This window comes from Oryzias latipes, chromosome 8 (genome assembly GCF_002234675.1).
Source record: "Oryzias latipes chromosome 8, ASM223467v1".
NCBI lineage: Eukaryota > Metazoa > Chordata > Actinopteri > Beloniformes > Adrianichthyidae > Oryzias > Oryzias latipes.
The window spans coordinates 19960940-19980150 of NC_019866.2; the positions used below are offsets into that span (position 1 = coordinate 19960940).

The 19211-nt window shown below is 40.6% G+C and overlaps 1 protein-coding gene across 5 annotated transcripts in view; it reads left to right on the forward strand.

The window, feature by feature from the left end:
- mei1 (meiotic double-stranded break formation protein 1) overlaps positions 1–19211 on the forward strand; it is a 69885-nt gene that overhangs the window by 49461 nt on the left and 1213 nt on the right. For 3 of the 5 annotated variants that reach the window (XM_023957961.1, XM_023957960.1, XM_023957962.1), the window contains 8 exons: positions 1154–1320; positions 1594–1678; positions 2823–3007; positions 5940–6021; positions 6402–6508; positions 12633–12764; positions 16863–16984; positions 17525–18435. In XM_023957961.1, the coding sequence (XP_023813729.1) occupies positions 1154–1320; positions 1594–1678; positions 2823–3007; positions 5940–6021; positions 6402–6508; positions 12633–12764; positions 16863–16984; positions 17525–17588 (944 nt within the window). In that variant the 3' untranslated portion in view covers positions 17589–18435. Of the gene's footprint in view, positions 1–1153; positions 1321–1593; positions 1679–2822; positions 3008–5939; positions 6022–6401; positions 6509–12632; positions 12765–14566; positions 14593–16862; positions 16985–17524; positions 18436–19211 lie in introns of those variants that run through there. The other 2 variants (XM_023957963.1, XM_023957964.1) reach the window with 2 other exon arrangements.

Consider the following 19211-nt stretch of genomic DNA (forward strand, 5'->3'; position numbering starts at 1 on the left):
ATTCCAAAAATGAAAGAACCACTAAACATGAAGGTCCAAAAACAAGACTGAGTTGTAATGAAAAGAGCAACAAGGATAAGAAGTCCTGAAATATGAGTAGACTGTGGAAGAAACTGGTTGTGGTGGGATTTGATTTAGCAGAACTGGTCTGTTACTAGTGCGTAAACCTAAAGTCTCACTCTGTGTCAGAAGTCGGAGCCCTGTCTCCCCTCTGGTCACCGGCGGGAACCGTCTCCAGAGTTCTTCATTTGCACTTCATTTCCCAGCAACCCCGGCTTACAGTTTCTGAATGCCGCACACCTGATTTTTGTTCGACCATTATATCCAGACCCGATCTTCTGATTTCATGACCCTGTTGAGGTGTTTTAGTTAAAGCTGTTCTTGTTCTGAAAACTACTATATTAACAGAGACTGTAAAGTATAAAGGCTTTAAAGATGTACTCCGATCATCTTTTGATCTATTGTGAAAGCATTCCCAGTGGTCTTTTAATTATGATTATGCCATTTTTAGCCTAGTTTCTGTAGAGCAGCAGGAGTTCATAAGTAAGTTGTGACATTACTGGTGCAGTACATATAGATAGCAATAGCAATATTGGAGCTATCCAGCTGTACAGTTTTGAGTTAGATGCCAGGCCAGACGGGGAAAATAAAGACGTTCATGGACCTAATTGTCTACAAGTTGCAGGATGCTTGGTGCCCGCCCAGGGCATTTCTTACCTCACAAATAAGATCTTTTGCAAAAGCTGGATTTTTTTGTAATCTTCTGATTCACAACAATTTGATTCCAGAAATGGTCAAAAATGATATTTTCAGCTTGTTACAAACACCTACAACACAATTTTCACCAGAGTGGGTCTTTGAGATCGAAGTTAGAACACCTAAACCGTAAAAACAGGAAGGAAATAAAACCCCAGAATGCCCTTAAAGGGTCCCATAAAGGTGGTTCTTTTCTTTTTCCGGCTCCTGCTGCTATAAATAGATAGAAAGATAGAAAAGGCTTGGCGGCATGAGCAAGGAAAGTTATTGGAAAATCCTCGTGAAGTGAAGGTGTGCTTTGGTTTGAATGCACCCCCTGCAGTCACCAGGACCATCTGTTATTCCAACAGCAGCACACAGCTTTATGTGTAACGACAGCATGCTTTCTCCATTCCAGCTGTCTCCATGCTGCTCTCCAACGGCGGGCTGATGGACCAGCTGCAAGCAGTCATCTCATCTGCTCCGTCCCTCCCTCCATCAGCATGTCCTCCTCCGGCGCTGCGGTGCAGCGGCCATCTACTGCTGTCCTCCCTCATTACCTTGCAGCGTGTTCACTCCGCTCAGGTACAGCTTTGCTCTTATCACAGCTGTTGGCTTAAACGTCACAACATCAAGGTGCAGTCAAGGGCAAACAAAGCAGAAATCCAGATGACCACACTCGATATGGTGCATGCAATTCCATCTGTCTGATGGAAATCAGAGGATGGCTTTGATATGCAAAATCCTTTTTTTTTTGCTTCCTACATCCCTCCACAGATAATCCTTTTAGTCCTAATGTGGTTAAAATTCTGAGTTTCTTGCCCTTTTTTTGTCTCTCTGTGTTCTCTTATGTTTAAGGTCTGTAAAAGCATCAGCTTGAGTCTTGACACTGCGGTGCATCGACTCCTTCTTCAGAAAAGAAACACAGAAAATCTCCTACTGGGTAAAAATAATGTGAACTTCATTGTTTTACTGATTTTTAAAGCCTTTGTTTCTTGCTGAGAGCAGATAAGTCGAGCCCTGGGTTGTTTGCTAATAAACATGCCTTCCCTCATCTTCTCCTTTCCTTCTAATTAATATTGTCATCTGAGCTTCATCTTTTCTGCAAGTTTCTGCTCCTTGTCAGTCGACAATCTCCATCAGCCACAGTGTCGCGGAGAGCTTACATAAGATCACAGTTCCTTATATATATATCAGCAGCAGCAGGTTAGTGACAGGTATCTGTGATTATGGCTCCGGCTTCCATGTACAGCAGCAATCCAGGGTTACTAATGGGCTTCTCCTCAATTTTGTGACTTCATTGCCACGCGGGTAAACTGATTGTCAGTCATCTTCAGTAGAGTTAACCAAACCCCAGGCCCGCATTTCACACAGTCATTATATTAAGTGGCCCGCATCCCACTCCAGCTCTTGTAGACGGATCGTCCCTGCTCCTCCTGTGTCTCTGTCTGTCAGCTGGATAAGTGGTCTGCCAGGGTCTTGCTGATGTATTGGCTCCCTCCCTTGGCAAGCCCGTCTCCCTGTCTCTCCCCTTTCTTTCTGTCTTTTTTCACTCTTCTTTCTCCTCTATCTGTTTCTCTGTTTTCACCTCCCTTGAGTATCCATTCCACCCCTCTCTTTTCTGAGTCTTTGCTCTGCCTCTTCTTCCTGTTTTCTGCTGCCACTAATTAGCCCTCCTCCTCCCCTCGGAGAGCTCTGATCTCAGTCTATGGCATAAGTGTGTTTCAGATGGTTGGCTGTGCTCACGCTGGAGTTTTACAGTCTTTTTTGGACCTGTCTCTCTTACTTTCTCCTTCCCTCTTCTGCTTAGATTTTTTCCTTGGCTGTCTCTCACTGCCTCCCATACTCCGTACTTGGCTCTGACATTTTTGACTGCTTGCCCTCACCCTCTGTCAAAATCAGTTGGAACTTTTTTTGGTATTTCGTTTCCTCTATGCCTCCAATTTCAGCACCATTAGATTTTACCAGCTGTTCTCCCTTCCTCGTTTTGCAACATTTCTCTTGACTTTTGTCTCTTCTCTTTATTTAGTTGTTTCCAGATTCTCTGATGGTCATTTAATCTTACAGCTACTGTTTTTTCCCCCCAGTGAGCTACCTGAGGTTGCTGCAGGCCCTTCTTGATGCAGACCTTACTTCAGCCGTAGTCCTTCTGGACTCTGGGCCTGGAATGGTGGGATCTCAACCACTGGGGATTGAAGATGGAGCTTTGTACCCGCTTGGCTTCAAAGGAGCTATGTGCCTCTTAAACGCTCTCAGTGGACTCATTTTGCAGGTTGGGCAACTTTTAGGTTTGGTTTTAAGGACTCACTCCAATGAAAATTTGTTTTTGTGTTTTTAACGTGGTCTAGTAGTATTTTTCTTAAGATGGAGGATATAGATAAATAGATAATTAAGATTAAAACTGAATTTCTGCATGTTTCTCTATTCAAATCATAGTGATTAAGGAGCAGACAAAAAATTACAGTTGGAAAAATCTGCTACAGCTGGCGGGACACAAGCTACCTGCTTCTCTCCATTCTGATGCATCCACTTGCAGACAAACAGTCAGATCCATGTACATCTTTGTTTTCCTCGTCTGCGCAGGTATCCGGCTCTAAACTGAACGGCTGGACAGCTCCAATATTGCTCGACATTTTTGTTGCACCAGTAATGTTAGGTTGGGCTAATGGTGGGGCTGTAAGCTAGTAGAAAAATGTGTAAACAAAGGGATGATGGGAAATGAGGGAAGGCTTACTCTGCACCAACAGCTCCGCCTACAACTCCGAGGTGAATTTCTAATGAACTGCTGCAGCTCTGCAGAAACTATGTCCTAGACAATGACAGGTTTTTGTATTGGCTAAAAAAGCCCTAATCATAATTAATAGAATTCCGGGAATGCTTTTAGAATTGATCAAAAGATAATTGGAGTGGGACGTTAACGTTTGGGCAGAGGTGTGTTTTTTATCTACCTGAATAAAGATCGAGGTATTATAGCAAACAGGCCAATCAATGCTAAAGATTGGTGTAAATTTGTCTGGGATTTAGATCTACACCTTGTTCTGCAAAGTGACTGAGGAGAAATAAACAAGCAGAGGCGGGTCAGAGCGCTTGCTTGATCAGATTTGAACAGTTAATCCAATTGCTATACAGTCTAATTGTCAGTGCTTGTGCAGATTGCTCACTTCTTTTCACTCTTGATTTGCCATGAGTGCAGTATGGATTTTACATCACGATAAGAATGAGTGGGCTGTTGCAAAGACTACCATTGCACAGCAGCATTTCCCACTTCTCTTGTTTATGGAGGACATGAATTAACACAATGCCCAGCGGTGCATTTGTGCGTAATAATGGAAGGTGGAAGTCACAGTCCAGAAGGACGGCGGAGCTGGGGCTTATAACTCAATTTTTTTTTTTTAAAAGGAGGAGTACACAAAGAAAAATAGGAAAAACAACTGTCCTTTTTTGTAAATCTCTTTAGGTAAAATCACAAAAGTATAAGTGGTAAATTTGTCAAATATACAACGGAATCAGTTTGATTTCGCTTCACAAGTTTAAATTATAAATTTAAATTGTTTTTTAAGAAACACAGTTGGATTATTTGTAACAATTTTAATTTTAGCCATTTTTATTAAATAGGAGAAACTATTTTAATAAAACTATAAATTTAAACTGATCAACCATGGACCTTTTATTGATAAAATTATACGATTTTGTGTTAAAAACCAAAATGTTTTTTGCCTGGAAAGTAGAGAAAGTTTCTTGAAAAAAATTAATTTTTGGATTTGATCAGTCAGGCTTACAGTTTTTCTTAGAATACATCAAATGTAATAAATCTGTATACTAGAAGTATTATTTTATTCAAAGAAGACTATTTTAGTAGGCCACAACAATTTTATTAATTTGTGTTTGCTAATCAATAACAATAAAAAATAAATGTGTCTGTATAGATTACTACCTAAAAGACTCACTCTAAGGAAAATAATCTTTTTGGTCTTTTAACATGTTCTTGTGGCATTTTACTCATGATGGAAAACATACATGAAGAAAATTGAGCTCAAAATTGCATTTCTGAGTATTTCTTTATGCTAAATTGTTGTATCACAAAGGCTGTGACTGTCTATTCTTAGCGTATATATCTGTAGATCATTTTTCCCCTAAAGGGTATAAATACTGCTTATTAAATAATAGTATTTGATGATGCTGAATAGCTGTTGCTTCCTAGGATCACCTCAGTGGCTTCTTTCTGGCAGAGACTGTGGGGCTGCACTGAGTTCTCTGTAGTTTATATGAGGATGACTTTCCCAGCCCCTCCTCCCTCCCGTGTTTTTCTGTTTCTCTCGACGCTCCAGCTCAGCTGCAGGAGCAAACACTGCAGCTCCACAGCCCCCTCGCCTCTCCACTTGTTGTATCTCATTCCGTCTTCCACTCCTGCACACACCCTCTGCTCTCCTCGTTCTCTTTCATCTCCCTCCCTGACTCTTCCCTGCTCCTTGCTCCCATTTTGACTCCATTCATCTTTGTGTGCTTATCTGGTCGTCTCTCGTCTGTGCTCGCTCTAACCTCTGCCACCTCACCTCCCATGAGCTCTCCCGCCCACTCATCCTCTTGATGCCTTACTTGCGCTTCCTCGTCTCTGCCTATGGATTAAGGTATATAACTCATTGGCCGTCTTGTGTATTGGCTTGATTCAGTGCCTCTGGACCCTAAGCAGTGTTCACTGTCAGCTATGCCTCTGAGAGACACATGTATTATTAAAACCTCATTGAATACTTCCCTTCCATTGGTGCCCTTATTCCCTCTTTAGTTTCTGGCAGTGTCTTTGTCCTCTCTGCTCATGCTGGTTCATATGGAACCCTTATTACCAAGTTACTGCAGAAAGGCAAACCCCATAATAAGGTGCGGTCCTATTTAAAGATCTTTGAAAGTGTCGCTTTTTTTTAATAATCACAGTTGTGTTGCAGAAGTTTTTAAATTTACATAAAAATATCTGTTTTAGCAGTGCACTTAAGGAAATGTTTGCACAGAAATCCAACCCGCAGTGGTTTATATTAAAGCTTTAATGTTGTTTAGTTAGTTAAACTGAAGAACAACAATAATTTCTGTGTTTTGGATCAACCATTGACTTGATTTACAGTGGGAAAAAATCCTATCATGTTTGTTTTCCTTGCTTCTGCATCCTTGGATTTCATCTCATTTTCAGGTGTGGTGTTTCTCTTCCTTCTCAGAAACATGAGGTGCTGTTAAGAGCCTCCGTCAGCTGTCTGAGATCCCTGCTGGGCTTCCTGAAGAGGAAAAATCTCCCAACAGGTACTAAACACGCAACAGTGAATGTAGTAGCTGTAACAGAGAAGGATATTATGATATGTTTACTGGAAGCTTAAATGAGATGTGGAGTATTATGATGGAGCGAACATGTAATAGAGTTAATGGATGTTTGTTTCATTTTCTTAAATTTTTAGTCATAATATCTCGTGCATTTTTAGCTGTAGAAATCGTGCTTGTTTTTGCAAACCTGCCACATGGCTTCGTGTTCTCTACGGTCTGTCAGACTGGAGCCACTTTCATCTATAACCCCTGGAAGATTAGAGTCAAATTAAGCTGACATCTTTCTCTTTCTGGGTTTGCCCTTTTTGTGCTTGTGTGTGTGTGTGTGTGCGTGTGTGTGTGTGTGTGTGTGTGTGTGTTAGCCGTGTATGCAGTGTGTCATCCATGGACCCGATTCTTGCTACACTGCCTGCTCAGCTCTGGAGAGAGCTGCTTCCTGCATCCCGCTATCCTCCTCCTCATCACAGTCGTAAGATGTTCCACACACAAAAACACTCCAACCAAGAACAATTTCTCCCAGAGTTCTAAACAGCAGTGAGTCTTCCATATTAATGGTTTTATTGAACATAATAAAAGTGTAGTAAAGTATTTACACCGCATGAATAAAGAGGATGAATTCAGATTCATTCTCTGTAAATCACAGCTAAATATAAAGTATTTCTGCGTTGGCTGTTGTGAGCCGTCCCTCCAAACACACTCATGTCCTACTCAACAACTCCGTGGCAGAAACTTGTCGGACTGGTAGGAGCTGCAGTTCAGTTGCTAAACCACATTTTGAACCAGTTCAATCTTCCACAACACTTAACGTGTCTTATGGGATGGGATGTACTCGCCAAAATGTGGACTTGAAAGCCACCCAAGCTGATAAACCACAGATTCATAATTTACAGCCTGGAGGACAATCATGTTCCTCTATAGAATGCATAGTGATCTGGGAACATACCATGAATGCTAATGTATAATACAGACGGTCCTTTTGGCCATATAACCAGTGAGGGTGTAAAGCCAAACACAGGAAACGGATCAAGGATAAAATATCATTCTCCCACATAAATATTACACAACAAACATTCAATTAAACCCCTAAAACTCAAAGTTCTGGTTTTTATGTTGGGTTCTTTTTTGGGATTATTACCAACTAGAACAAGATTTATCTGCTTAACCATCAGTTTTCATAAATGTTTTGATAACCTGTGACATTTTTAAATAGAGACTGAAAAGGACATTTTAAGCTGGGCTTTAAAAAATAGTGCATGCCCTCTGGTTTAATCTGGCTCTGCCCATCAACACGTCACACTGAAAACTTGTGAATTTTAGTGATCCCATGTCTGTATTTTGAAAATGGTTTTGAAAAAATGCTCATCAATTTAGCTTCTTTTACCTTAGTGTCTTAAACAAAACACGTTTTTTTGTAATAAACACCATTGCCAATGCAAATCCTATTTAAACTTTAACATGAAATATTTTGGACGTGACAAAAACCCTAACAGTTGTGGTTATACAGTGTTCCCTCATTTATTGCAGTGGTGAAATCCACAAAGTAATATTTCAGATGTTTTAAGGCTGTAAAACCCCGAACTTACACACACTTCATAAACTTTTCTCAGACATACATGAACATTTTCACACTTTTCTCTCTTGTTCAAACTCTCAAACTAAAACCTTCATAGAAATGTATGGTTCTGATCACGACCAAAGATTTACGTAACTCTGGCAAGCGGCATATGACATATTTAGACATGCCATGGTGGAGACTGACTGACAATGGTCTACAGCCAATCAGCACACAGACCAGTGTCCTGTTAAAATAAAACCCTGCAAAATAGCAAAGGAATACTGTTTTGCATCACCGGGACATTCATGCACATTCACACACCAGTGGAGGGTGAAGTGTCTCGCCCAAGGACACAGTGACAGTTGGCTGGGGGGAGCAGGGATTGAGCTACCAACCCTTTGATCATTGGACGACCGAGCAGGTCGCCTGAGCCCACTGCCGCCTCAAAGTAATCATCTTTTGGAGCATCCCCATCTACACTCACTAGTTTTGGATAAAAATTGATCAACTCCTGATAAATTTCTGATGAAACTCTGACTCTAATCTTACATCAAATCATGAAGCATTAAAATATGTAAAACTACCAGAATGGGAGGAAAACAGTAATAGTAAAGCTTTAAAACAGTAAAACTTTGATAAGTCTAAGAGAAAATAACTGTTTTATTTGTTCCTCCAAAATGAAAGAAGGAAATTGTGCATTAGTTTTATGCCTTCTGCACATGCACCCGCACGGGTGCTGGGGGTTTTGGGTTGTCCGCTCCTGCAGAGGGGTTGCATCTTAACAGGAGCACTGGTGTGTCTTGCTGTTCCCTTCAGGCTCATGCCACCACCTTTAGGGACGTCATAACAACGGAACGTACCATTGTCGTGCGAGTGGCAAGTGTATTGTGAAGCATTTGTAAAGATAATTTAAACTGCACGCACTTGACGTACAGGTGTTGCTGTTGTAGGCTGCCCTTTACGTAGCACTAACACCAATAGTAAGGTGCACATACTCCCTGCAGACTGTGTACAGATGCTTACACGGATGCCTACACAGATTTTCTCATTTCTAACAGCCAGGTTTGCTCGGAAGGGACGCCCAATGAGGGCGCACATTTCACTTGAGCAGCACTAACAGGCTCCTTGAGCGGTGGGCGGGATTTGAAAAAAATGAAAGATCCGTACTATGAGCCTGAGTCCCGCCTACTTAACCCTTACCCATCTTTACGTGTTGTATAAGTGTTCACTACGACCTGTCGCCACCAGCATGCTGATTGAAACAAATGATCATTGACGTATTCGTCGGGCTCACTACAGGCTTGATATATCGGGCGGGTCATCTGCGTTCCCCTTACAGGTTTGCTCTTTTATTGCCTGCAGACAGCCCCCATCTCCCCCCGCAAGGGCAATTGTAAGTAAAGGTTCAGTATATGGTCATTACAGTTGAAGGGATATGTGTTGTAGTCTTTAATTTATTAATTTATTTCAAATGTGGAGAGGGGAACATTTGTCTCTGCTCCTTTATTTTTGTGTGCTCCTTTTGTAGGCCTCCTTTTGGAGATCTCTGTAGCCTTTCAGCTTCCTCCCATCCCTCTGTCTAAAACAGAATTGGGACTCCCCATTCCAATTCAAAAGTAGGTCAAGGTGTGGAACTGGAACTCACCCAAAAGTCTTTAGAAGCGACAGAAAAAGAAAAGAGGAGAATTTTCTAAAATAAATCAGGACTCCTTTGACTTCTGAGTCCTGCCGGGTGGAAGTCTTTCTAAGCCGCTTCGCTTTTGTCGCATTCCCAGTGGGTGTTTCTGCATGCTGTGATCTCTCTGTATGTATTACTCACATGTGAGGCCAACAATAAAAGCCTGAATAAAGTGAAGTCATGGAACAAAATAATGCACTTCACACAGTGTGGCTAATTCTCACAGTCACACTGTTTGCTGGGAACACCTACAACTGATCCGAATGAATGCTTAGGACCAAACCACTGCTGACTGGATGCTGTTGCAGGACACAGTACACACAAAGCAGTATGGAGTTGTCTGTAATCACCAGGTTCCAGACTACAAAAAAGCCCAAACTCCCATGCGACCACCACCATGCTGCTGGCATAATGGGCTTCTCTTCACTCTGTTTTCAATGCATTAATTAACCCATCTAAATTAATGAGGAATGTATTTTTTCCGTCAAATAAAAACAAAGAACACGCTACAAATCAGCAGAAGCTTTTGATTTCTGGAGGTTTTCTCCCATTAGTGGTTGATAAGTCAATGAAGTGAATGTGATTATTATAGACCGGTTGGCTCTGACCCCCATCATTCTTATGGAAGCTGCATAAATGAGCTTTTTCGCTGTGTTGCTGCATGTGTGCATAATAGTTTTTTAAATAAATAATGACCTGTTGTAATGTGACACGTGTTATAATTCATCAGAGGTGTTGTGCACAGATGTGCCAAAGACCAGCTGGTTTTCACCGCCCTGCTCTCATGCTCAGAGTCGTAGAATAACCCGTGTCCGCTTTGTTTTTCCATATTTTTTATTTCTATGTGCAGCTTCTGTGGAGTAAGAGGTGTTGCTTTTGAACTCAGGTGTGAATTATTATAATTGAAAAGATGATGTTCCCTAAGATTTGACCATGGAAAATGCTGGATATAATAGGGAGTTGTGGCAGATTGATAGCATATAGTGTCCCCCTCAGTGCTTCAGTCTCCATCAGGTTGCTAGGACACCAGTGTGTGAGGCCAAAGCATTGGGACTGACAGAACAGTGAGCAATGCAGCTTGACACAGATAATTCTTCTTTTCTTATTCTATAATTCCTCTTTAACTTTCACATTTAGACGGGACACCCGTTTGTTTGACACTGTGTTTGCTGCTAAACCAAAATCTGATTCCCAACTTGTGTTTCAGTCCTTTTAACACGCAGGCACAAATTTAACTTAATTAATGTTGTCAGATTCTATTATGAGAAGTGCTGTGAAAGCATTAACAATCACTACATCAGTAATTGTCACGATCATGTTTATTCCATAAAGGTTTTTTTTCCATTTATTCCTGTGTAGATCCAAGGTTGTAAAACCTTGTTTCTACCTCACAAAATCAGTTTCTTTAAATTTAAATTTGCTTAATGTTTGGTTTTTTGGAAATTGATTTCATTTAGATTATTATTTAAAAGCCAATTTACAACTGTGGATCCAAAAATAGCAAAATAAGGATCAAACCAAAATGTTTTTGAATACATCTGTTAAAACCAATTTATTCCATATACTGCAGATTAGAAAAAATTAGGATTAAAGAATTTTTTTACTTTAAATAAAGAAACAATGTTACGTTTTTTGAGTCAGTTAAGAGCTAGCAGAGTAGATTTGTAAACTGGAAAAACCACCGTCTCATCTCTAACTGCCATCTAACACTTGGAGCAATTAATCGGCCGCGCCCTCCCGCCCACCACCGAAATACAGAGTAACTAACTGGAATAAAGTGCCAGACGGGCTAAACAAGATTTCCTGAAGATAAACAAGCTTTGTCTCAAGTCTAACGCTTAAAAACGGACATGATATTTCCACAATGCAGCTGGTTTCTTTGTATTCAGCACAGCTTTTATTAAAATTTTTAGAGGGCAAACATTACAATCAGGAAGGTAATGTTGGTTTTTTTATGCTACATGTGACGGTGACCCTTGATAAAGCTGAGCAGGAGACTTTAGCCTCTACACAGCTTTAATATAGAATTGGCTGGTAAAAAAAACACACTACTGTAACGAAGCAGCAGATCTTTTGAAGATCTGATTGCTGTTTGTTGTAACTCTTAATCTGTCTTTAAACACAAAGTTCAACTTTGCCTGTGCTTCACGGCTCATTTCCCTTTCAATTACAGAAATGCGCTTTTGTAAGCTCACGTTTTGCCTCAGGCTTCTGAAGCACAAAGGATGCAGTGAAGGGGTGTTTGAGCAAAAAGGATTCTGGCTTTTGGAAGGGTTTCTTTTAATAGATTTTCTCTTTATTTTTACATGACTGCAAACTAGCAGATTAAGCAGATTTCAATGTTCAAACTTGAATACTCTGGTGAACTTGACACGACCAGAAATATCAAAAAATGTATTTTATTTAGTTTGATTTAATTTACCTAACGCCCAAAAAAAAAAAAAAAGGTGAGGTGAGGCCCAAATTGAGGACTGGCCAAAATCATCTCTACACCACGTTTATCAAAAATTATGTTTCCTTTTTCGGTTACCATTTCCAGATCTCTGACTTTAAATGCATTGTACCTACATCTCTTACTGTCATTGCAGAACTAAATGTCAAATGACTTTATTAAACTCCGATCCAGTTCAAAGTCCATCTGTATTTACACTGCAGTGACACACACCAGAATTCACTTGCAAGCCGACCAAATCCCCCATTGTTCTACAGACCACGGTTAGCGTACGTTTTTACACCCGCCAAACAAAGAGAATGATGTGGAGCAGATCTGGAACAGAATATATGAGGACATTGACTGTATATGAGAACTGGACTGAGCGAGTGTGACATCACCCATCCGGTTACAGCAACATGAAGCCAATTCTTTACCTGAAAGAGGCTGGGATAGGCTCCAGCAACCCCATGACCCCAAGGAGCGGGTTTAGAAAATGGATGGATGATGTAGGAGCAAATACTTTGGTATCTGTTTATGTTTGTCTTTTTTACCTTTAGCATGTTAGTTAGTACACAAAAAACTGTTGAAAAACAATTATTAGTGCTTCAAGAACTGGGATTTTTGTTATGTTTGAAACAAAGTAAACCAGATGAATGATATTGCATTCTGTTTCTTTATTATTTGTGGAAAAATCCTTTTCTTAATCTGCTTCTATTTATTTGTCATGCATAGGAGTACACACAAACAGCAACATGACAGACAACACAGCAGTGAAAAAATCTGTAAAATATTTATTACAGATGAATTCCCTGACATTAAAATAACTTTACAAGTCATTTTTCCTATCTGAATCTTTCACACAGCGTCGTGCTTAACTTCTTGTTTGTCTCATTAAGGTAAACGTGTGAGATTTTGTGTCTTGACAGCTGCTGAAGCACAGCAGCTCGGCGGTGCCGTGGGAGCCGGACCTGCGGCACGTCATCGAGTCGCTGGAGAAGAGGGGGCTGAAGGAGCTGAGCTGGGAGGCAGCACACACCTTAACTTTGCTTCTGAAGCAGGTAATCTGTGTGGACCAGTGTTCCCGTCATGAAAGAACATGACAGTAGCCTTCAGATTTTTGTGAAATTGTCACAATTGCTTTGAAAATGCACCTTTTGATGAACAATAGAAAATAAAGTTGAAACAGGTTAATGGTTGTCTGAACACAAACCCAACGTCCTGTTTTGCTTCATCAAAAACAACACAAAAGCTTTGTTTTCATGAGCCCTGTGCCCCAAAGTTTCTGAAACAAAGTCAAAAAATGTGAATTTTCCTAGATTAATGTAAAGTTTTATTATTTTTTTATAAAGAAACTCAGAAATAGTAGTAGAACTGAGGGATCACTGAGGTTCCAATGACCTCAGTTGTGTGAGGTGCTTGCTGCTCCTTGTCGAGATGTCTTTCACGTTTCCTATCACTAGCTGACAATAACTACACAAAAGCGCTCATAACAAGAATCCAATACTCCGTCATGAGCTTGTGCAGAGCCGGTTCCAGCTGTCGGTGCACAGCTGTCAGGACGAAACGTTCAAATCCATCTCCAACTCTCCCTGAATGAGGATCGTCTCCTTCATCCTCCTGCACACATTTCTGCTGCAATAGAGATGTTTCTTTCAAAGTTATTGTCGCCGGGAGGTTGGCAGATTTTTAGAAAAATCAAGTTACCGTTTTCATTTATTAGACTGGATGTAAAATGATCAATTAGAAGAAAGCATATGTATTTCCCTGCAGACATGCTGTGGCTGTGGTTTGAGGATGACTGCTCGCCGTCTCATCCTGTAAATACAAATGATCTGCAGCCTCTCTCTGTAAACTACTGCGACTTTCACTGATGATGATGAATGAGGCCAGAGCAGTTTCAGTCCAGCTGAAGGCCTGTTCCATCAGTGAACTGATAACAATTTATTGAAGGCAGTTGTTATTCCTACACACTTCTGTTTATATGAAAATTAACCTGACTGAAGATGGATGGATTTTTTTTTTCTTCTGGATATTCCGAACAAACTCAAATGACTAAAAATAACTCAAACATTTAGGCCACAAATAATACAATAAAAACTTTTTTTTTTCTTATTAAAGGGACAAAACTAAGAATCCTTGAAAAATTTGAAAAAAATATGATTCATCTAGTTAAATCTTTAAATTCTGAAGATCAGTTCAGCAGAGTAACAAAGCAGCAATTTTCTCTGCCTAATAATTGTGATCCAAACACGAAAAACAAGCTGCTTTTTTATTAATCTGATACCATTTGGTATTAAAAACATCATCTGATGTACGTCCCTGTGATCCCCTTTCAGCTTTGCAGCAGGTGTCAGAACCTTGTAGCTGGTCTTCAGATGGAAAAGCAGCCACGTCTGATTGAATAGATGGACTCTGGCAGCTTACATGGATGGGAGCAGAAATGAATTTGGTATTCTGAAAGGAGCTCGACATGGGAGGAGTGACAGAATGATGGCATGATGGCAGCTCCCACTGCTGAGAATCCTCAGCTGCATGCACGCATGCAAATGTGTCGGCTTGCTTGTTTAAGCGCGCGTAAAAACATGTTTGTGGGTTATATTCGACATTTTGCGGTTTCAACGCAGCTCGATTCTTGTCCCTTCTCATCCCCACTGCTCCAATTAGTCAAAAAAAAGACAACCTTTCCTTTAAAAACTGTTGATCTCCCCATGAACTGAAAGCAAATCAGTACATGAAGTTTGTTGTTTATATCTTTAAATATTTCATGAGATTAATTCTTTGTATTTAAATATACTTTTTCTCTTCTCTTTCCGCATCATTAACTGCCCCGTCATGTATTTGCTTATGCATCTCATTCCAGCTCTGTATCCTGCAGCCACATTCACGGTTAGTGGGGGCGAAGCTCCTATATGCACACTTGACCCGTCGAGTTTTCTAAAGCTGGCAGACTTATAATTGCTTGTCCTTGACCGGCAGGCTCTGTAACCCAGCACTTTATTATTCTTGCATAGATTTGACTATATTTTAATCTTTGCTGTTCCCTTCTTTTCTTCCCTACCTCTTTCATTAAACACAAATTGTTCTCGTCACAATAACCCCGTTGTCCCCCGTCTCCCCCACTGCTCCTTTCAATTACTGATCAGTGTTGGAGCTCTATTTTTAAAGCAGGTTGGGACTTCATGATGTCAGCGGGACACAGCTTTAATATTTTTTAATGTGCTATATCACACAGATATTCGGGTTTGTTCATTAACTAAACTGAAAAGACTTGAATATTGTAATTTTCTCTCTTTTCATTCCAATCATACATTATGTTTTCTAAAAACTTCACTGTAATTCTTTTGCTTTCCTCCTGCAGAATTGAAGCCATCTATCTGGATCTATTTTTCTTCATTATATGCTTATTAAATCAGATGGACCTTTACAAAATCTATATTTGTGATAAAGCTGCCCCATTGAGTTTTAAAATGATGATAAATCGAAATACAGATTGGAACGTTAATTGGTATGACAGGAACTGCTCTCATTTAATGCAGTTATTCTGTTCATGTAAATGAAAAATCTTCCTCATAAACATTAGAGTCAGTCATGGTGTCCCACAGGGCTCTGTAGTAGGCCAAGTCCTATTTTGGCTTTGCACTTTTTATTACATATAAAAAGATTATTCAGTGTAGCTCTAACTCAATTTTACTAACCGTTTAAGCTTTAAGTAACCAAGTCCCTCCTTCTGTGCCAGAATTCTAGTGCATTAAATATAGCAGTTACCTCCAAGCACCACTGGAGGCAGAAGGGACTAATTCCTTATTGGCTCCACTGACTGTAAATGAGAACTGGACTGAGTGACCCCTCCCCCCTCACATTCCTGTTGGCCCCATGTTGAACGTTCGAATCGTTCGACAGATTCCGTATGGCCCGCTTTCAAATGCTAGGGGTGTGGACTTCCAAAAAGTTCATTCTTGATTGGTAAGAGCGGTTGGCATAGAAACGATGACTCAGACCAGCTGGAACCAATCACTGTTTACGGACGACGTCTAATTCCAACATGGTGGCGTCCGCGTTGTGAAAAAGTGGTGACTGAATTGACTGAATTTGGTTGGACATGAAAGTAAGTCATTTTCTGTGGGTGACGTCACACTCACTCAGTCCAGTTCTCTTATACAGTCAATGTTTGACTCCCATGTTTAAAAGTCCACCATTGCATCTGAAATGAACTCCACGCATTCTGATTTTATATGCTTTTTGGTGTTTGTTGCTTTATTTATTAATGCAAGAACTGGGGTGATTTTTTTTGTTTTTGTTTGTTTGTTTGTTTTTGTAACAGCTGTTTTGTTCTTTAATCAGAGATCAAATATGTGGTTGTGTGTTTCTGTGTGGTCTTGCAATGGACTAATGGACCATCCAGGGTGTACCACACTTTCACCAGACAGTGGCTGTGATAGGCTCCAGCAACTCCATGACCCTGAAATGGATTACGAGGGTTGGAAAATGGATGTATGGATTAAATGTGGGCTGTCCAGATGTTATTTACAATTATTGTTGAATTGGGGGAACCAAATTCCACTCAACGAGCCCTTCATGCCTGAAGCGTCATTTTTCACCGAGCAGAATCCTGTTACTCCATATTGTTGATGGTTTGAAAAAGACTTAATGTCATCGTTTCACTTATAAACAGATCTTTTTTTGGTCCAATAACATGTTCCAGGGTTTTTGCGTCTTTTTCTGCTCTTTTCTGACCCCGAGTGGTCGCAGCGGATGATCAGACCTGCTCTGATTCAGCCTGAGCTTTCCTCCTCCTGGGTGAAGTAAAAACTCCAACCAAATTCATCCTCGATTCAAAGGTTTACACTGAAACCTACAACTTAAACTTCAGTAAGAAAAGCATTGTGACTGACATTTAGACCTAGTTGAACAAATTTGGACTGAATTCTGTCTCAAAATCTTTACATTTTTTGCTTTGTTTTGACATTTGTCTTTGTATTGTTTCAAGGTTCAGACGCCTGTCATGACCTCTGTTGTGAAATGGCTGTTAGTGTTAGTCACCTTTCGGCATATCCCTTCAGGGGTTGCCATAGCGAATCAGCTTAAGCAAAAGTAAAGATATAGATATTCTTAATGGCCATTTAACACCAAACATTAAGTGTCAGTTTTGTATTCAGATCCAGATGACTGCTTTGCCAACCACAGAGGAGTATAAGCTCAGAGTGAGGAGAATGATGGAGGCGCTGGAACGGCAGACGACAGATGAGAGCCCTGACTTCACCCCGCCAAGCAGCACTGTGTATCCATCACTTGAATTTAAACAAACTCTTCCCTAATATCCCCAAAGTACTCTGATAAACAACATCCTTCATGCAAAATATGCACACTTAGACCAAAATGACTTGATGTGAGCCTGCAGCTTCTCTGCAGGTAATGACATATACCAAAAGGGTCAATACTTACAGTACATGTGGTGTGTCAGCGCAGCGTGCAGGATACCCATCAAACATCAGCAGCGCGCTGCCATTGATTTTTTTCTGGCAGCTTAATAGATATCTGTTGTTGCTTTTACTGACAGTGTGCTGAACAGAATATGCTCTGCCATACACTAAAAGTACATCTTTTTTTGACTCACCTGGACAGCACAAGTATGAATTCATCTTTTGTTTTTCTATGTCAATCCAGCCTCATAGACAGCATACTTTTAATAACTAAGACAAGAAGTATGATGTATTTGTGCACATTTTGTGATGATAAAGACTTGCAGTTATTTGTATTTAAAATGTAATTTAGTTACTTATTTCAAATGACTAAAGTATTCCTTCATTCTGGTTTACAGTTATGTTGGAGATGTCCTCGTCTGCATGGCTGACTTCTCTCTGACTGCAGACTCAAGCTTGTAGTTTCAGAATGATTATTTGCTTTGTATTGGACACTTTTTTATTATTTTTTTATTATTGTATTGTTTCCATGTTCACTCTCTTTGTTCTGCTTAAATAATACATAATGTTTAGTTACAGATACGCAGACTTCAGTTAAAAATTAGCTTTTGTTTGCAGATTTGATGGATGCAGGAAATGGAATTTTAATTTTCAAAGTAAAACTCCAGTTGCGTGTTTTTGTTAATGAGTTATAGTGTTCAGAATTTATTGGATACATTTTTTTAAGGCCATACCTATAAGTAAACTGTGCTTTACAGTGTTTTGGTACCATCATATTTTTTTATCTGAACTTTTCATCCATAAAATATCCTCATCTTAAGACTGACGTGGCTAAAACAGAGCAGTTTATAAATAAATTTCAGCTTCAGCTCTGAACAAGTCCTTGTATTATTCATTGAATTCACATGCATACGATGTTGTCTACATATTTATTTTTAAGTAAGCATATTTAAACTGGTTCAAGTCTTGTAGTTTGGTAAAGAGGCACGTGAAAAATTGGAGTCACGGGCGGTGTCCCTGTGAAAGTCCGCCGTGTAGAAACCACGTCCTCCTCCGCGTTTAGCGCCCGCTCGCTGTCATTCGTCCAAGAGAAACCAGCCGGTGCGATCGTGGCGCTGGTGGAGCGGAGCAGCCAGAGCCGCATGTGAATGAACCCCGTCCGCCGCCGTCACCTGACGAGCTAGACGGCCAGATTGCGTGCGCCCCGTGTGACTGAAGGGTCCGGAGAGATCAGGCAGCGCGCGCGCGCGGTGCTCCGGAGCAAACGCTGCCCGCCAACCGCTGCTGCTGCGTCGCTACCACTCAGTCGGTGAGTAAAGCTCTGGCTCCGCTGTCCATCGCTTGAATCTGTCTGCTGGTGTTTCATCTGAATGCGAAAGAAATACTTTGACTCATTTTTAAAAGCTGTTAGGAAATCCTGTTATTATTTATTTATTTATATTTATTTACAATATGTTTTATGCTAGATTTGTGATTATGCATCACTTTTTCTCTTAAAAAATAAAGCTTTATAAAGATACCCCCCCCCCCCCCTAATCAGTGATGTGATTAAAATAAACCAGGGTCAGGCGGGGAGGCATGACATTAATTAAGCAGGCTGTAATTAATAGTCCACATAATTCTGCTCAGACACAGCAGTGAAACATGAAGCATGTTGGTTAATCTGACTTTGCATGAATGGATGGAGCGGAGGATGAGCCCTTTGGATGATGGAGATGTGAAGTGTCAGTCCTTCAGATTCAAGTCTTCCTCAGCAGGCTTGCAGCCTGAAGGGAAACAGGATTCCCCCCCCCCCCCCCCTCCTGCTGCACATCCAGCTGCCCGTCTGATGGATGAACGTCTTACGTTTCCATGCTCCCTAAAAGAGAAAACTACCTCCACCTCTTCTGAAATGCACGCCTAGCCATCATCAGCCTCACATTATCATCCTTCTCATTTTAAGGCTGTTATGATTCGAAGCCATTTGTGTGCTCAGAGTTCAAATCAGGCGATCCAATCACAGCTGATTAGATGCTGGATTGTTTCCTGACAAAGCAGGAATGTGGATCCGCCACACAGGACACCAGGCTTCAGCATCTCTGCTCT